This window comes from Pempheris klunzingeri, chromosome 15 (genome assembly GCF_042242105.1).
Source record: "Pempheris klunzingeri isolate RE-2024b chromosome 15, fPemKlu1.hap1, whole genome shotgun sequence".
NCBI classification, from domain to species: Eukaryota; Metazoa; Chordata; class Actinopteri; order Acropomatiformes; family Pempheridae; genus Pempheris; species Pempheris klunzingeri.
In genome coordinates, this window is record NC_092026.1 from 20087007 (window position 1) to 20105527 (window position 18521).

The 18521-nt window shown below is 39.5% G+C and overlaps 1 protein-coding gene across 1 annotated transcript in view; it reads right to left on the minus strand.

The window, feature by feature from the left end:
- Positions 1-1058: 1058 nt before the first annotated feature.
- Positions 1059-18521, minus strand: part of tesk2 (testis associated actin remodelling kinase 2) — a 33203-nt gene continuing 15740 nt past the window's right edge. The window contains exons 6-13 of the mRNA XM_070844891.1: positions 14154-14300; positions 12903-12985; positions 10904-10988; positions 10583-10666; positions 9533-9619; positions 7509-7647; positions 5322-5855; positions 1059-4301 (exon numbers count right to left, since the gene is read on the minus strand). Coding sequence (XP_070700992.1) covers positions 4000-4301; positions 5322-5855; positions 7509-7647; positions 9533-9619; positions 10583-10666; positions 10904-10988; positions 12903-12985; positions 14154-14300 — 1461 coding nt within the window. The 3' untranslated portion in view covers positions 1059-3999. The remainder of the gene's footprint in view (positions 4302-5321; positions 5856-7508; positions 7648-9532; positions 9620-10582; positions 10667-10903; positions 10989-12902; positions 12986-14153; positions 14301-18521) is intronic.

Genomic DNA, 18521 nt, shown 5'->3' on the forward strand with positions numbered 1-18521 from the left:
AGGTACTAAGTAATGATTTTGAGTTTTGTTCATTATTTCGAGGAGGTTTCTTACAATTTTGCGACACTAATATTTTATTAAATTCTCACCATTTTGAGATATTAATTCATTATTTTGAGGTGAATTCTAATTTTTGAGCTGTCAAGTCATTATTTTGATAAAAATTCTCATTATTTTGAAATATTAAGTAAATATTTTGACACTAAGTCAATATTTTCAGATATTAAGTCATTACTTTGAGTCATTATTTAGACTTTATTTTCATTATTTCAGTAAAGTTTCTCATCATTTTGAGATATAAAGTCATCACTTAAAGATATTAAGTCATTAAGTTTCTACTTAGAATGACTTACAGGGTTTTTGTCCCCCATCACATTGGCAGAAATGGGCTTCTAAAGGTTTTTAATCATGTCTTACATGAGATAATATTAATAGAATGAAACAGACAAGTCTGGAATTGTAATACTAAATTTAGCTTAAAGGGCCATACCAGTGTGGTTACAAGATTAGCTGCAAATGTATACTTCAAGTTTTCATCTCGTTATCTCACAATATAAATATCTGACAAAAAGGCACTTACAGAATTTAATTGAAACCAATGACTGTCTGAAACAATAAATGGTCATTAGGTCATTATCTCCAGTCTGTAGGAAAGGGCTAGGACATGTTAAACCACTGGTATGGTCCTTTCAATGTGTGTCTGCCTGTTTTCAAAGGCATATCTGACATTAGCATTGATATTATTTTTATTTCCAAAGAATATCTTGTATATAAATATCAGTCATATTGTCAGATTATATTGTAAGAGTACTTATTTTACATGCTGTGTTGTTGTGACATACAATGATGCACAGTAGGAAACTCCTGCAACAGACAGAATGATGAATTAATTAAAAATACCAGAAATTAAGAATTAAACTCATCAATCCATTTTTTTTTTTTAAATATGCAAGAAGAAGGATGTCAGGCGCCCTGCGTTCCCACGTTACACCAAATATGGTTTTTAAAATTTTTTGTCTGAGCATAAGATGCAAACGGAAGGAAAACTCAGGGAGACATTGTTCGATCAGCAAAGACATCTCAGTCTGTATTCATCAGGGCAGGTAGCACAAACTTTTTACACAAATATACAAATGTAAGACATTAAAAATGCTCTCTCATAAATATCAAATTAGATCCTTTATACTGTAAAACAGTGTCATAAAAACATTGGTTGCATAGAAGAGTAGTGATGAGTAGTTCAGAGGAGAATCACTGTATGTATCACTGTACAAGTGCAGTTTAGTCCCTATTGAAGTGATCAGACCATAGACATGTATACACAGACGTCACATTAGCTGCTGGATTGTAAGTTGACGTTTCAGCCACATTGAACTGGGCAAGACTGGACTGTAAACACACCCTGTAAACGGGGGGTTTTTGCAAAGTGCATGTCTGTATGTGATTTTCCTTTTTTTATTGGTGAAATAAAACAAAACAGTGGCATAACAGAAAAATAAGAAACGTAATATAAAGACATACAAACTAAAGCATAAAGCAGCTGCAGTACATATGTGATGAAAGAGATTAGATATCACGTTATGTTAGGTTAGATGAGGGTATTGTAAAGTGGGTAAAGTGTGTGCATGCGTGGGTGTGAAATCTGTGTTTATTGATCTTGAGGAAGTAAATAATAGTAATAGTAAAGAGTATGGTCGATGTGGCGTTACCGTTATCAATAATAATAATAATAACAGCAACAACAACAGCACTATGGTAATAATATCTGTATATAAAATAAATTAATTAAAATAAAAAGCTACAGGTTTTCTGGATAAAAAGGTTTACATTTCTCAACCAATTTCAAAAAGTTGTTTTTATTTACGGCCCGTCTGGACTAGAAATAAAAAATGTTCTGCTTCACATAGATCATAAATAATATAAATATAAAATATGAAAATATATAAAAACACCTCACTGATAACAGTTGAGAAATGTAAATGTTATAGTGCTTTTTATCCCCAAATATCGCAACTTCCCCGTTTACTTGTATGAGTTTACAGGTCAGTCTTGCTCGATCCAATATGGCGGCAACCTTGGCGTAAAGCAGCAACGGGCTGAAGCAGTCAGCGCGGCGTCTACGTGAATGTGTGTATATACATCATGTCTATGAATCAGATGAACGTAGCAAGACCGTCATTAGGAAGTGCTGCGGGAGAGGCAAACAAGGGTTCAACAAATATAAATCTGATTTCACAACAGTCATTTGGTCTGAGCGAAGTTTTGAAAACACTCAGATAAACACTGAACAGTTTGGGTGTTAAACAAACACGGACAAAACCTCTGATAAAAGGAGAGGAAGTGTCGTCACCCCAACCTATGACATAATCTCACCTCCTCCGTGTCAGCGAAGGCCAACAAAACAATGTGATCCAACAGAAAGTCTCATTTGGTTTAATTTTATATTCACTGGAGTGTTTTAGTAAAGGAGACCACAAATTTAATGAGACAAATTGAGCCAAATATTAGCAGCAACAACATACAAGTATCTTGGTGTCGGACATTTAGCTTCAGATTGGAAGGAAATCTCAACTCTCCGATTAAAAGACAATATTCATCGAATTTTAAGTAAAATCTTGCAACTGAACTTGTACCATCTTTTCAACAACAAACCAAACAAATTACTTTTATTTAGTACTTAGAATTTGTGATGGAACAAAAACTTTTATTCATCCACACCAAGATCCTTTCTAGAGCACCCATGTTCGCCTCTGGACTGTATATAAAGATGGATGACGCGTCTCTACTTCCTCCCACTGTACAAAAAGGAAGTACAAATATCCAGAATATGGCCACGGTCATCTTGCTCTTTATTTGGAGCCAGAGCACAGCAGTGATCAGGGCTGGAGCCGCGTTATTAAGGTCCCGCCCACACACCCACCTGACTCAATCACGGGTTAGGATTCGCTGTCAGTCATGACATCACACCCCCTCTTTTACAGCATCAAACAACCTGTCATGTCGTCCATCTTTATGTACCGCCTGTGGTTTGGTTTGTGCTCTGGACGAAATGTCTCGACAACAATGCTTTGCTTCGGCTGCTGAGCGATGCTGGTTATTTCTAGAGTCTCTGACCCAAAACACAAAGGCCACTGTGTCATCAAGGGGCTTCCAAGCCAGGCTAAAGATGTTAAAATCATCAGTATAGTCCTTTAAGAGCTCATACGGACAACACTACAGTTCTGTCATGAGTCAGTGACAGTGCGACCTTGAGGATTTTTAGGTGTAATGGGCTAGATTGCTGTCGCTAGGCAGATTTCCTGTGAATTAGTTGGAGGGGACATTTACCACTGCAGTCTAGTTCAGGGTTGCTAGGATGGTTTTAGATTAAACATCTATCTCGTGAGTGTTGTTTTTCAGGCACTCAGTTATTATAAATCACCTCATTAATCAGAAAATATGGGATTTTTTAAAATTTTGTATAAACAATCGTCTAACAAAGACCAAAACGGGAAAGTATCAAAACACAAGCTTTGATTTTTAGACACTCACACATACACAACACAAGGGATCGTCAATACTCCTCGTCATAGACAAGATGCCTAACATGAGAAACCTTTAAAGGAGAAAAATCTACATCATCTCACAATATTAAATATAAACACCCTTTTCAAAAAAAATAATCTCTATGACAAGTGTCCATTTTGTTGATAAAAGCTTTTTGTGCTAACTGGAGAAGTAGTCCTGGGTGATAATATCTTTGAAAGATAGTTATTTCTCTACATCGGGTGTGCTTGATTTATTAATCAACATGTGATACATTCACTTGAAAGATAAAAATCAAGTGCTTTTTCTTTTCTTTTTTCTTTGAAATGTGTCCATTCTGTCAGTCTACTTTTTAAAACTAGTTCCCACTGCCTCCACGGCCTCCATCCAAGGGTAAAAGTCCCCCTCTTCTGTCCACGTCCACCACACCCCCATGTGTTTATGTTTGTGTGTGTGTGTGGATTTACATGTGCGTTACATGGGGCAGGTTTTTGTCCCTATCCTTCGTTCCTCCTCTTCCTCCAGGCTGCTTGAGCAGTCCATCGCCTCCCCACCGTCTCTCTCAGTGCTGGGGACCATCGGAGACCAGCTCTCCCCAAACTCATCCTCCTCGCTCCACTCCTTCCTCCCCTCCACCTCTCCGTCCTCCTCCCCTCCTCTCTGCCTGCAGTAAGGTGGGATCTCTACCACGACGTATTTCTTCGCCCAGCCGCTCAGCACCGCCCTCTGTCGGATGTCATTTCCCATCACTCCTGCGTCAGACCTGGAGTTATTCGCTGAGAGGAAAAAAAAAAAAAAAAGAAAAAAGATGGAAAGAGAGGAGGTGAATGAAAAACAGGCAAACAAAAGTAAATGCAGAAAGAGGAGAGTTAAAAAATACATTCAGAAATTACTATTTGGTAAATGATTAATGTTACGAGTAATTAAAAATGACCAACCTCGGGCCTAAGTAGTAAATCACACTTTAATCTAATTACTAAAACAAATAAAGTAACAGGTGGAAACAAAAACTGACACAGTACACAACTACAAAATGAGAACTCTCTTTTCCCATTAAAGTTTGTTTAAATCCTGAGTTAAGACACTCAAACTAGAATTACAGCCTCACAGACCAAAGATTAGTGTCACCGACTGTGACTGTGTCATGTCACAGTGAAGTTGACCTTTGACCTTTTGGATCGTTTTATCCTATTAGACATTTGTTTGAAATGTTGTCATAATTAGTTTAATTAAATTTATGGCCAAAAATATATGTTTTGTGTGGTCACAGTGACCTTTAACCACCAAATCAATCTAATCAGTTCACCTTTGGTGTTTGTGCCAAATTTGAAGAAATTGCCTCAAGTTGTTTCTGCGATATCGTGCCCATGTATATGAGATGGACAGAACAGACACACAACCTGAAAACATTATGCCTCCGCTCATTGCTGCTGACAGCATGGAGGCACAAAAATGTACGCTTGTTGGTACAAAGAGTGCCGGTTTTCACCAAACTCTAGATTTATGTGCGGTAAGGCGGTTAAAGTCAAATGCAGGTCGTTACTGTTATCAGGAGCAAACACTGTCTGGTGCTGTGCTCTGGTTTTCTGGTCTTGTTATTTAATTAAAAGGTGTTTACAGTTAACAGATGAATTGATTTTCATTCCAAGTCATTTCTTTACATCAACTAAATAGAATAAATCGAAAATGTTTACAAGAGAGACAAATTAAAATAAAAAGTTTTCCCCTTTTTATTTTTCTCACATTCATCTTTCATATCAAATGTGCTAAAAGGACATCCTTGTCGGGCAGCTCACCTGGCAGCGTTGTGGAGAGCTGGCTGGAGTTACAGGTCACAGAGCCGTTGTTGTTGGAGCTAACAGCAGCAGCCAGGTGGAAGATCTCGGAGCGGGGCAGTTGGGGGGACACTGGCAGGGAGTGACACTGCCGTCCTGGCAGCTGTTGCCAGTAGTAAGACGCCTCCTGTTGGGGTCCTCCAGGTCCCTGAGCAGACGGCTGGTTGCTGAACACACTCCCCGGAGGTGAGTGGAGGTCAAACACCAGCGAGAAGACCGACTTGCTGGGCACATCGTAAAACTTGATCTTGCCCCCGCACAGGTCCTCTCTGGCGGTGAACGGGTTGATCTTGCGGGCTTTAGAGGCCCGCTGAACGGTGGGGGGGTTATAGTAAGGGTCCTGGACGTTGACTTTTCTTATTGGTTTGCAGGAAAAGATGTCTGATTGGCTGCGGCTGAGCCAGATGTTTCGTCGCGGGCGGGGTGATTTCGGAGGAATTTTATCATCCTGGAAACCAAGAGGGTTCAGTCGCTTGAAGCCCTGGATCTTCTCCCCTTGAGCGCAGAAACAGATTTGTTTTTGTGACACACTCAAAAAATTACATACAACTATCAAATTTTATAGTGAAATATACAAATTGTAAGTCTAGAGGTCCATTTTTCATTTTGTTTTATGGTTTTTTAAACAGTCATTGTGTGATATCTTGTTTACAGTGTTCTGATGGTAAAACAGAGAATCTGTTAGAACCACTAGGTGGCAATAAAGGTTAAATCCTGTGTCGAGCACGAAGCCATGAGCTCATCTACAAGATGAGATTTTTTGTGTCCTCTGAAATCTGGCTGGATGCTAATATTCTCATAAATTTAATTTAGCGCAACAGGAAAAATAGTAGGATGAAAGGAAGACTTTGTGAATATTAGAAACGAGGATGATTTAAATGTTCACAAAAATGAGATGACATATAAACACATGAGCTCACTAAGAAAACCTCAAAGTATTGTTGCCCTTCTGAGGGATCATGTGTCTTACTTGGCCAGGAAATATCTGAAAGTACAAGTCATGTCACTCATGGGGACCAAAAAAAGATACTCCACAAAAAATATTTGGCTAAAGAGTTGTTATGCAAGAGAAATATTTCCTACTATAAGAATGATCCTGGTTGGCAGGAAATGCTGATGTTATCAGGCAAACAGAGAGCTGGAGGAGGGAGGGAGGGAGGGACGGAGAGGGCAGAGGAAGCTCAAGGCGTACTGTACCAACTGACAGCATGCGAGGAGGGAGAACTGAAAGAGATGTTTCTTATGTCAACAGACCCGGACTGTGTTTTATAAATCCTTTTAGCTTCATCTTCACGTACAACACACCAGACGTAAGAAACAGCGTTTGTCACTCGTATCGATCGCTTCCATCCTGTGACGTCACATGTCCGCGCTCTCTCCTTCTTCACAGGAGGAATAGGAGCTGTTTGGCTCCTCCTGACTCCACGATGGTCAGACATGCAGGCGGCTGTACGCTGGACCAAATTAGAAGTGAAACCTGGGCCTGCGTAGATCAGGTATCTCAAAATAGGAATGTTGATCTCCGACCAGTTTTCCTCCTAAGTCACAGTGAAGTTTATATTGTCAGCAACCAAAGAGTCTGCTGCCCTCCGGTTCTTTGAAGTGTGACACGAACACTCAGCTAAACGTTAGAACAGAGCCAAAACTTTTCTTATTCGGCCATTATCCCAAAGAACATAATATATGGAGGAAACAGCAAATCCTTTTGGATGCTTCTTGAAGAACAGAGGATACACTTATTTTGGTTGAAAAAGGGATGTTAATCTCCTAACAAACTGATTGTCTGACTGAACAGGAAGTGAAGTAAAAAGCTGGCCTGATCAAACCGTTTGTATGTTTGGGTGAAGACAGTGTTAACAGCTCGCTCATAAGTGACTGGACAAACACCTACAGTGTGCTTTGCAGGAGGAACTGGCGTTAGGAGAGGAGAGCGGTTTCCGTCAGGCTCGACTGTGATTGGATAAATATTGACAAGCTGACTGGTTGGCAGTCTGACTTTGTGCCTGTATGCAGTGGTAACAGAGGTTTCTGTTATGTCTCTTGGATTACACTTTCCCTCCTTACACCTTCTTTTGCAGGTGTGACTTATACAGACTGGAAAGCCGAAGGTGAAATCACAGAGTAAGAGACTTTGTGTCATGTTGTTACCTTTGGGTATGGTCTTCTTGTCATTTTCCCCACTGAGCGGGACACACTCGTGCTTCACTTCCTCCACTTTAAGGCGTGCAAGAATCTCCTCAAGGTGCCTCACGATGTCTGGGAAGGATGGACGGAGTTTAGGATCCATCTAGGAGGAGGAAAACATGGAGATACGGAGCAGGATGAGATTTATACACAGTAACACGGTGCAGAAGCAGGGATGGATTGCGCTCATCAAATTATTATCCGGGAAAAGGAAAACATAGAACAAGGAGATTACTTTCCATTTCAAAGGGTGCTACCTGTAACGTTCAAACATTGAAAAAAATATTACAATGTTGATTATAAAACATTATAATAATTTACGTAAACAAACAAAGGCCAGAGCTGATGCCTTTACAAGCATATTTACATTGTATTTAGCCTGTTGGAAATAAAAAAAAATTAACATTTTTGGATGAAGAAGCAAAGATCCCATTTGCAACTCAAAGAAACAGGACTTAAGCAAAATGCGCCCTTAAATTCACAGTTACATTTTAAGATGTCTATGGCAATAATATCTGGGCATTGTTTGCTTGAGCGGTGATAACATAATGTTAAAGATGTTGCATGCGGCATCTTTATTGAAAATATATACAGTGTTCGAGAGAAACTGTAAAACTGACAATCAAAGAAATGAAATTACACAGGATGCTCTGGAAAACGACTCGGATGGAAGATAAGGGAGACGAGGATGATAAAAGCGAGACAACAGACGAGGATCAGAAAGGATGGAGGGAGCCAATATAGGATCAATCAGCAGGGTGCCCCGAAATCTTTAATGCTCCCGTCCTCTGTGGTTTGTAATTATGTCAGAGAAAAAAAATCCAATTCCAACATGGTGATTATGATGTGCTGAGAGCAAAACCAAACTGGCAAAGTAGATTTAATTTGTACAATTTGATATTCCTCCTCTATAATAGTAACAAAACTAGCAAAAAAACAAAAACAAAATGTATGAATATTAAAAGTAGCCGAGTCTGACCAGTAACTGATCCAGCTTTTAGTGAGCAGAAGACCCCCTGGATAGTGAGCTAAATCAGATTATTCAGATAATCAGACTGATCCTCTATTTCTGTACAAGGCACTAATAGTTACTTAAGAAATTAAAAATAAAACTGTGGAAGTTCCAATTTGGGAAAACTCCTTCTCTCAACACAAAGAAAAGTTTGTCATAAGCACCTTGTTGTTATAAATGCACTTTTCATCAGTGAAACGATGGTGTTTTTATAAAACTGAGCTGTCCATGCTGTAGAAGGTGCTACATATAGAGAGAAAGGGCTCTGGTATTGGTGCTTTTTATGGTTTTGGCTATTCTGACTGTACAGCACTTTGGTCAACTGCTGTTGCTTTTTAAATGTGCTTTACCAATAAAGTTCGATTGGTTTGGAAAACAATGAAGAAGTACAATTTCTATTTCAAACAACAGGTTCGATCACAGTTCCTCTAAGTCTGCATGTTGAAGTGTCCCTGTGCAAGACACTGAACCCCAACTTGCTCCTGAGGCATAGCTTCAGTGTGTGAAAGAATAGTCTCCTCTAACTTAGATTCCTCCAGTATGAATGATGTGTGAATGGGTCAATTTGGAGGTAATGTAAAAGCGCTTTGAGTAGTCGAAATGACAAGAAAGGCGGCATACAAATACAGACCATTTACCATTTAACAGCCCTTCAGCCAGCAAAAGTCCACCGGATGATGCGACTTTTGCTGGAAAATAAGCAGAGAGCTCTGGGTGCAGGTAACATGGAGAAAAGTTTGACACTGTTCATTTGCATGCACTACCCACATTGTAATAGCACAAAGCTGGTTGAAAATCTGCAAACCTTCCCGTTAGTCGTGCTAAAATATGACCACCATGTACATGTACAGATACATGGCTGCTGCTGTCAGCCCTTCAGTTCTATATGAGAAGACAGGGGATTGTAACAATATTGTAATATCTTAACTGGCAGACACTGAGAGACACTGAGTGGACAGCAGGGTGGTGGACTCACATTGCAGCAGTTGAAGGCCAGCTGGAGAAAGTCAGACGGACAGTCTCCAACCATGTGCTGGAACATGTGATAGTCCAGGCCAAAGTTCTGGTCGGTCAGGAGGGAGAGAAGACGGAGAGACAAAGAGACATGGATTCATGAAGGTTAAACAGGAAATTCTTATTTACTATTCATCAGATGTTTGACATAATGGAACTGTTCTGCCAAAAGCAGCTTCATGTCAAACTAATCCCTCTGACACGGTCCTTCTAACTGCCAAGTTTGCATTTTGGCTCCATCAGTCTTTTAAATTTTAAATGATCCAAGCAGATTAGAGTCCATGCAAAATACATCATGAATTTTGAGTCCCTTCTTTGCATAAAGTAAATAAATATTCAAATATTTATCTCATACCAGGAAAGCACAGAGATAAATCTAATGAGAAAAGAGCCCAACCAGAACTGAATTTTTGAGGTCAGTACAGATATTAGTACTTAACTAATATTTGTCATTTACAATAAACACATACATATTCTTAATAAGGATCCCTTTCATTTAATTTTAAATAACTAACTGAGAGCATAAAACTGAGCAGTACATTTTACATTTTAAAAACTTGCCAGTCCTCTCTGTTGGATGACATTTATGCAATTACCAATATATACATATGTGATGAGCCTTAATTGTTCAATAATATTGTGATAATAATGATAATATAATCCAGAGAGAGTGTCTCTAGGGTTTGTTCTTGTGGACATTATTTAAAATCTTACTACTGCTTTTATGAAGCTTTATATTTTGTGTTGAATGTCCTGTCTGTGTGTAACTCTGCTGCTGTTGTCTTGACCAGGTCTCTGTTGAGAATGAAACCTTGTGCCTAAATGAGATTACCTGTCTAAATAAAGGTTAAATACAAAACCTACTGTAGCACCCATGTTTTGGTCTGTACAAGTCACATGAACATTGCGCATTAATATAAACAGTATAAACATGGTGTGAATTATGGGATACCAGCAGATCAGCCTGTGTACAAAGCAAACAGAGAGCGGTGAGAAGTAGACAATCAGTCACCTCTGTACGGGGAAGGAAGTCAGGGTCAGCCTGGACCCTTGCAATGATCTCACACAGGATTATACCGAAGGAGAAAACATCGGCCTGAAAACAGACAAACACAAATCAAGACATGCAAACACCAAGAAGTTTTCTCCTGGATTTGCTTTCACGAAAATGTTAAACTGCCTGCTTCATTATGAAGTGAAACATTTATGGATAGTGATATTAACTTCTGCTAAAAATGTGTGAAACTCTCTGACCTACCCTGTCTGAAACACAACTCTCCAAAGTCCACAGTTACTATTAGTTATTATCTAATGTAATCTTATTTGAGTTTACCTTTTCATTGTAGGATTCATCTCTGAGCACCTCTGGAGCCATCCAGAAAGGAGAACCAACCACTGAGAGCTTCTCCCGTTCAGCACTACACACACACACACACACACACACACACACACACGCACACACACACACGCACACACACACACGCACACACACACACACACACACACACATTAACAAATGTACAACATGTTCTGCCAGGTGTTCTGGTTGAATAGTGTCATAAAATCATGTAGGCGGATCAGACTTAATGTCAATTTGTGAGCATAAATATGTCAAGCTGATGAAAAATTGAATTGAAACACTCCTCCTCTGACCCAGAGCAAAACAAAAAGGCCTGACCTGACCCTGGTCATGTTGTGTTAGGTGAAGTTTGCTATTATCTACCTGCTATTAAATTTGTGTTGAGGTATTAGCAGTCAAGCAGGATAGGTAACTTATTTTAGAAGCATTTTTTGTTATATTTGTTGAAATCCTCATCGCCGCCTGACAGCAATCATTACATGAAACAGTTTGACAACAAAAAGAATAAAAATCCATTATCTGTGGCTGTCACAGGCCTGTAATAAGGCAGTCCTGCCCGTCTACCTACATACCTGCTACCTGTGCACAAAATTATTGGAAAGGCTTATTACTGGCCTGCGACAGCCACAAATACTGGCAAAGCTTAATTTATTGATTGCTGTCTAGCTGTTAATAGAATTTCAACGAATATAACCAAAAAAACTTTCTAAAATAAGTTACCTACTCTGCATTTAACGAAAACGTCAGTTTGAGTCAATTTTTGGGTCAGTCTGCCTCTGTAACGTTAATATGAATGTTTTTCACTCAAAATTACCCTCCTGCTCTGTGTGTGCCCTCCAGTTTACACATAATTGCAGTTTTAAATTGTTCTAAACGAAGAATGACTGCTGTCTTACCTTTTTAATAAATTTTAAAAAAATTTTCAGATAGTCTGTATAATGATTCTCACTCTCTAATCCTTAAAGTTCAAGTAGCTTTTGCTCTGTTTAGATGGAGGGCGACATTGTCAGACTAGATTTTGCATCTCGAATATTGGTGCCTTCTCACTAAGGAAAAAAAATACAGGTGTGGCTATATTATGTGAATTATTCACATACCCACATACACATGCATTGATATACAGGAAATAAAAAATGTTATCATTTGTTTAAGACATTTCAACTCTGTTCCTGAAAAGAGAAAACAGTCCCTTCATTGTGCTACTACAGCATTAAAAAAAAAAAGTGTGCTGACAGTATCCTTCTGTTATCAAAACACTAAAGTTGAGAATGTGAACTGTACAGCCTGCTGTTAATGTCATTGCCAGACGTGTGAGTTAATAAATATCCCTGCGCCTGGTAAGAGGAGGAGGAGGAGGAGGAGGAGGGAGAACACACTCCTGCCAGTTACAAATAGCTGTGATAGAAAGGAACAAAAAAACATTGTAGCAGAGAGCAGACATGGACAAGGTGATGATCGCATGCTGGAATAAACGTTTTCTGACCTCATATGTTTTCTTTTTATGGATATTTAAAGTAAGCGGCACCAGACATCCTGGCATCCTTTATCTTGACATGCTCCCAAAGTGTCATAATGAGTGGCAGTGCAGTTAAAACAATAACAAGGGCCTAATGGTGAATAATACCTAAAAATCTGGGTTAACAGATGCGTTAAATCAATCAAATATGATACACATAAAAAAATATTGGAGCTATCATGTAGCCTTCAGAGTCATGTACAGTATTTTTGTCTTGGGGTTACAATAAGTGGCCAAAAGGTTATGTTGATGAAGCCTCAGAAAGTTCCCCATATCATTGTGTTGCCACTAGGGGGCAGAAAAAGCATCAAAACATGCTAACAAACACAGCTGGCTAACACACAAAGAAACAACCGACTAGTTACACATCGGCAGACACAGAACAACATCTAAACATCTAAGCAGGCCCTGGCCATTATGTTCATGTAAAGCAGTATTGAGTGGAGAACTCCTTACAGATTGGTGGGTATCTTTTCTGCCAGGCCAAAGTCTCCCACCACTGCTGTGTAGCCGTTGTCATCACATTTAATCAGACAGTTCTGTGAATACAGAAAAACATTATCGTTACTGTTACGACTAGTTGAGGAAGTTGTGACACTAGTTGTGAGAATAAACTGTTTGTGGCACAGCAATATCAGCCAGACCTCAACTTCCTGAATGAATTTAAGCCCTCAGTGTTACTTTACTCTATATTTCTCACTCTCTGTACGGCAGAAAATGGGAACTAACAGGACATTTTAATACGCTTTGCTATGACTCTTCCTCTTCACCCTATTGTTTGTAATTCTACTAGTTGCAATAGTCATTATTGCTACCCTGGCAGCTATAGTTGGAGTAAAAAATTATACTAAAACAACTAAATATCGTACTGAACAGCACTAAAACATCATCATTTTTACAACCCTGTGAAACACAACAGTTGGCTGATTGTTAATTCCATTTATACAAATCGTTCTACTTGGAAAACCAAGCATGAAGTTACACTTGGAAGGAAATAGTGCTCAGAACAAGTACATAGCATTAATCAATTAACAGAGAAAGTTGGGTTTGCTCATTGAACTTCATGACTCAGGTGTGAGTCATAAGCAAATGGACTTTGTATTAATTAGAGGAACAATAATCTGCATGGGTATGGCCACAGAATTTAACCCTTAGAGGCAACTAGAACACTATAGTCTACTTGCTTGCTTTTCTTTTCCAATATCAGTCTTCACTTTACCTTCACCTAAATTCCTCTGTGCACTGGGCACATCTTCTGCAGATGAACAACTTTAAGCTTAGACAGGAAATGAATATGAATTAACAGCAGAGTGCATGCTGTCCCTGTACCCCACCACTTCCAAGCCAACATGGCTCTGAGTCAAGCTGGAAAACAACTAGAAGCTGCCTGGTACAGATTATCACATCTGACTGTCACACTGTGTTCTTTATAGAGAGGTTAGCAGATCTAGGAGTAAAAGAGCAGATCAGTGTGTCAGGACACCCAAAGTTTTTAATATTTGTTGCGTCTTCAACATCTAAACCAAGTCATATGCACAGTGGTTGCCTCACTGAATTCTGACAATTATATACTGTGTACAACAGTACACAGCTGCCTGCATCATATCTAATGCACAGGAAACGCGACAGGCCACAAGAAGAAAGCCTGCAGTTCTATCTTTAGCTATGGTTTCTCCTCTTAATGACCAATTAGCCTGTCTACCTAACCTTGGAGGTGAGGTCCCGGTGGAATATGCCTTTGGAGTGTAAGTAGGCCAGACCGCTGGCGAGCTCACAGGCCAGTTTCACCCTTGTGGGCCAACTCAGGTGCTTGTTGCTGTCAAGTAGCTGCTCCAGGTTTCCACCATTGATGTACTAGAGAAAGACAAAGAGAGACAAAAACAGATAAGTAGGTGAATATTAACAAAACACTGACACACATGGAAAGCAACACAAGCTATTACATTTTATGGGAATATACATTATATTTATGCGCATCAGAACAGAATTGAATTGCTGTGCTCTAAATAGCGAAATGTACCTGTTTGGCATTATGCTCATAATATCAGTAAGCTGGGGAGAAGTCAAACAACTTCTCACCGGAATTAAAAGTCTTAACTCAGTTAGTGTGAACACTCTAATCATAGCAGTGTAACACTTCGTTGCCAGTGATAGATTCATTTGTCAATTGGTGTACTTACTAGCAGGCTTGTTATGTCATTAAAACATTCAGACACACTTAAAGCTACATATATCATACTGACTCACTATGTTACACAAACCGGCTGTCTGCCCAGCTGGCTCACAGAGTGGATGACTGACCGACTGGTGGGTTGTTTGGGGTACAGACGGCCTGCCTGGAGGCTAACTGGTGTATCGACCAACTGGCTGGATAAAATCTGGCCGGCAGCCTGCTCAACTGGCTGACAGAACCGCTACTTTCCTACGTGCATGAATGTGGACCATCTGACCATTGTGCAGGCTGAAGAGTGGGCAGCCAACAGGACCAATCAGCTCAGTGGGTTTAAAAGTATCCGGGGTCCTTCACTCTGTCTGTCAGCTTTGATCCAGAGGAACTTGTCTGACCTTGCTGCTTGCATGCAAACACACAGACACACTAATCCCATGTCACATATCACGGACAACGGAGGTTAACTAGATAGAGCTGAGATGGGATAAAGAGGTGGTCTAGTTTAGTGGTAGTTATTGGTTTGCCTGACAGGCACAGAATTAGGACAGATTGGGCTGATGGTGAGGGGAGGAGGAAGCCTCTACTTCTTCACGCAACCAAATAAAACACATTTCTCATCAGAATTGTTGGCCATAAATGTAACAATGAATGTATGTCCTGAATTAATCTTGGCAAAATGTAGCATAACCAAGACACTTATAATGTCAGATTGTGTTTTATCAATTCAGTGAGCTGTTTTCCAACAACTAATGTCATTATTTCTCTAAGGTTTTAATGATTTTTTAAATCTTAAATGCCGTAATGGCTCAGCGTCCAAAAGACAATGACGATATTAAAAAGATTGAGTTTTCAATCTGTGACTTTTTAAAGAAGGTATCTCTCTACATTTGGTATTTAATTTAAAGTATAAGAAATAGAAAATAGACGTGAAAAATCGCTCGCTCGATGCTAAACAGAGTCACTTTGGATTAGATTGCTAATATGGAAAACCTGCTTTGCCAACCAAGTTAACTCACTGTGAAACAGCTCAGAAAGTCAATGTAGGAATGTTGTGTCATTTTTTATCTATTTTTTGGATCATTTTCAGCCTGGGACTCTATTCACATTCATTCATTCTTTCTTTGTCTTTGGATCCCAAAGAGTGAAACATCAGTCAGTTGCATGTCTTTCTTTAATTTCAGTAAACAACAGTCACATAAAATTGTCTTTTAGAGCTCAGAGCACAAAGGTTTATTCCTGTTATTCCAAAAAGGTCTGAGAGCAGGACTCATGAAATAAAAATATAAAGCAATGCTTTTGCACCCCAATTAAAGACTGCAGAGGATTACAGTATTTGACCAACAAATTCCTTAATAGCCACAGAGTTCAACATCTGTTGTCTGCCTGGTTGGGCTTTGGGGGGAGAGGGATACAAGAGGGGAAACCTCCACTGGACACAAGTAAAACTCAGACTAATCCCACTTCTTTCTTTTATCATCTCATTTAAGATCTAGACAGCTCCAACCCATTTTATTCTCACACTGAATATGTAGCGAGTATAAACTGTGCCTGCAAATCACAAGAGTCGACCTGCTGTGTCAACTAAAAGTAACTGGGGGGGGGGGGACTAAGTCACATTCAAAAAGCCTCTTATTCAGCCGTGGTATTTTGCCTGGAATTTGCTTTATCCTATTTGTGGAGATACTGATATACCGCAGTAATTACTTGACATAGCACATGTTTGAGCCATAAATGTCCCTCACTGTGATCATGGATAATGCAGAGTGCTGAGGAAATGAGAAACACACTGCTGGTTAAAACTGTTGTGGAAACTGCTCTGCTACACTGTCCATGTTTTGGGTTAAAAACCCTGGAAAGACTCAAACAAAAGAATCCTTGTTTGCTGCTGAGAGCAGCTTCAAACAGCAATATAATCCTGCCATGGGTCATGATTTACCATTAGCCCAGATTATGACTGCAGAAGCGTTTCCTATAAGGTGCATTAAATTGTTTCCTAAATGTCGAACTTTTAATGTGAAGGTGAAGACCGTGTTATCAACATTATGTTGCTGCTGCGGTTTACATTCCCTCAAGCACAAATTCAATGAATACACTACAGAATTAACAATAACATGTAGGTATATGTCTATATAAATAACTGTATACATTCATTTATTTCATTCTTTTTATTGTATCTTTTTCTATTCTTAATCTAGTTAGCTACCACTTTCATTTTATTGTGCAACCCTGTGCAGTAAAATGACAAATAAATGACCTTAATACCTTGATTAAGACTCAGAGCAGAAACAAAACAAGGCTTGGTGCTCGAGATTAGTGGTTCCCTGAGAGGGAGCCGCAGCACCCTGGGGTGCCTTTAGAATGGGAAAAATGCTGCAAAATGTATCAGAACATTGTTCATTTATTGTGCGTTCTTCATAACGTTTCATCACATTTTAGAATAATTTTTACATTAAGTACATTTTAAACATATCTGAACATTAAAAAAAGCAATAAATATCAAATCCAATGTATTAAAAACTGTTTAACGTGCAGTTATGTCGCAGATAATGACATGCCAACTCACGGTTGCCTGTCGTCATTGTAACGCACAATGCTTTCCGGCTCAGGAGTTTTTCAGGAACGCAGTTGTCCTAAAAATAGCGACTGTCAGAGCAAGTGATGCATTGCGTGTTCGCCACATCCTTTATGAGTGATTTGGCTCTGTCATCCCTGGTACCAATAGGAAATCTGTATACACATGCGCATGTTCTCACAGGGGCTGGGTAGCTCAGGGTACCATAGCAATAGATGTCCATTTAAGGGGTGCCAAGGTAAAAAAGTTTGGGAGCCACTGCTTTAGATTATTCTCTACATCTCCCAGAGTCTTTAGAGGCCAATGCTCACATACCTGTTGGTTGTAAGTGTTCGTCAGCCCTCAGTGGCTACTATAACTATAATTATAACTATATTTGGTCTCTAAACGAGACATGTAAAAATCAAAGGGAAAACATGTCCAAACTAAACTAACAGTGAAAGGCAACAAAAAGTTTATCTATTTAAAAAATACCTCAAACGCCTTCACAGTTCTTAACTTTGGCTGTTCTTGATGCCATCATCACTCACAGAAAGCTACAGATTCTCATCTTGTGTTGAGGAGGAAAGTGTTTCAAGCAGTTTTCTTTTGCCTATTTTTTGTTTTCTTTGCTGTTATTTGTGAGTTTGCATGTGTCTGTGCGTGAGAGACAGCGAGTTTCTCGAAGTAGCTCGGGGCCACGCAGTAACTTAATTCTCCATTTCCTCTGAGCATGGCCTCATAGTGGGGGTCAGGTAACAAAACAGCTTGAGTGTGCTTCCAGGGCCAGAGCATTCAGTTTGGTCCTGACACGACACAACAGGATCTGTTTACCCTGCAGCAGGAAAATAAGACCTACCACAGCGTGCATGTATGTATATTCATAGCATGTCTTACAATGCATGGGTTCATTTTGCAACACACACAAGCGTGGGTGTGTGTGTGTGTGTGTGTGTGTATGTGTATATAACTTTGGTTTCTCAAGATGTGTTCACTTCCACAACTGCAGTAAGCTGGTGTTTGTCTTAGCCAAGCATACAATAAGCACATTCACTGTGCAATGCAGTAGTGTAATGAAGTACATGTGTGCACGCCTGGAAGCATCCTTAACAGTGTATGCTTTCTTCAGAGTGGGATGAATCGAGTGTTTTGTGCAATTTGTAACACGTTTACAAAGATGCATCTTAAGTCACTGGTTCAACTGTTCAAGTGTGTGTCTCCATGCACATGTGCATTTGTGCTTCTGTCATAAATGTGCATTTTTGTGCAGTTTGTGCGTGAATACAATAACTGCAGGACGTAGAACTGTCATAATCTCACGGTTTAGGGCATCAAACTAATACAATGATGTTAA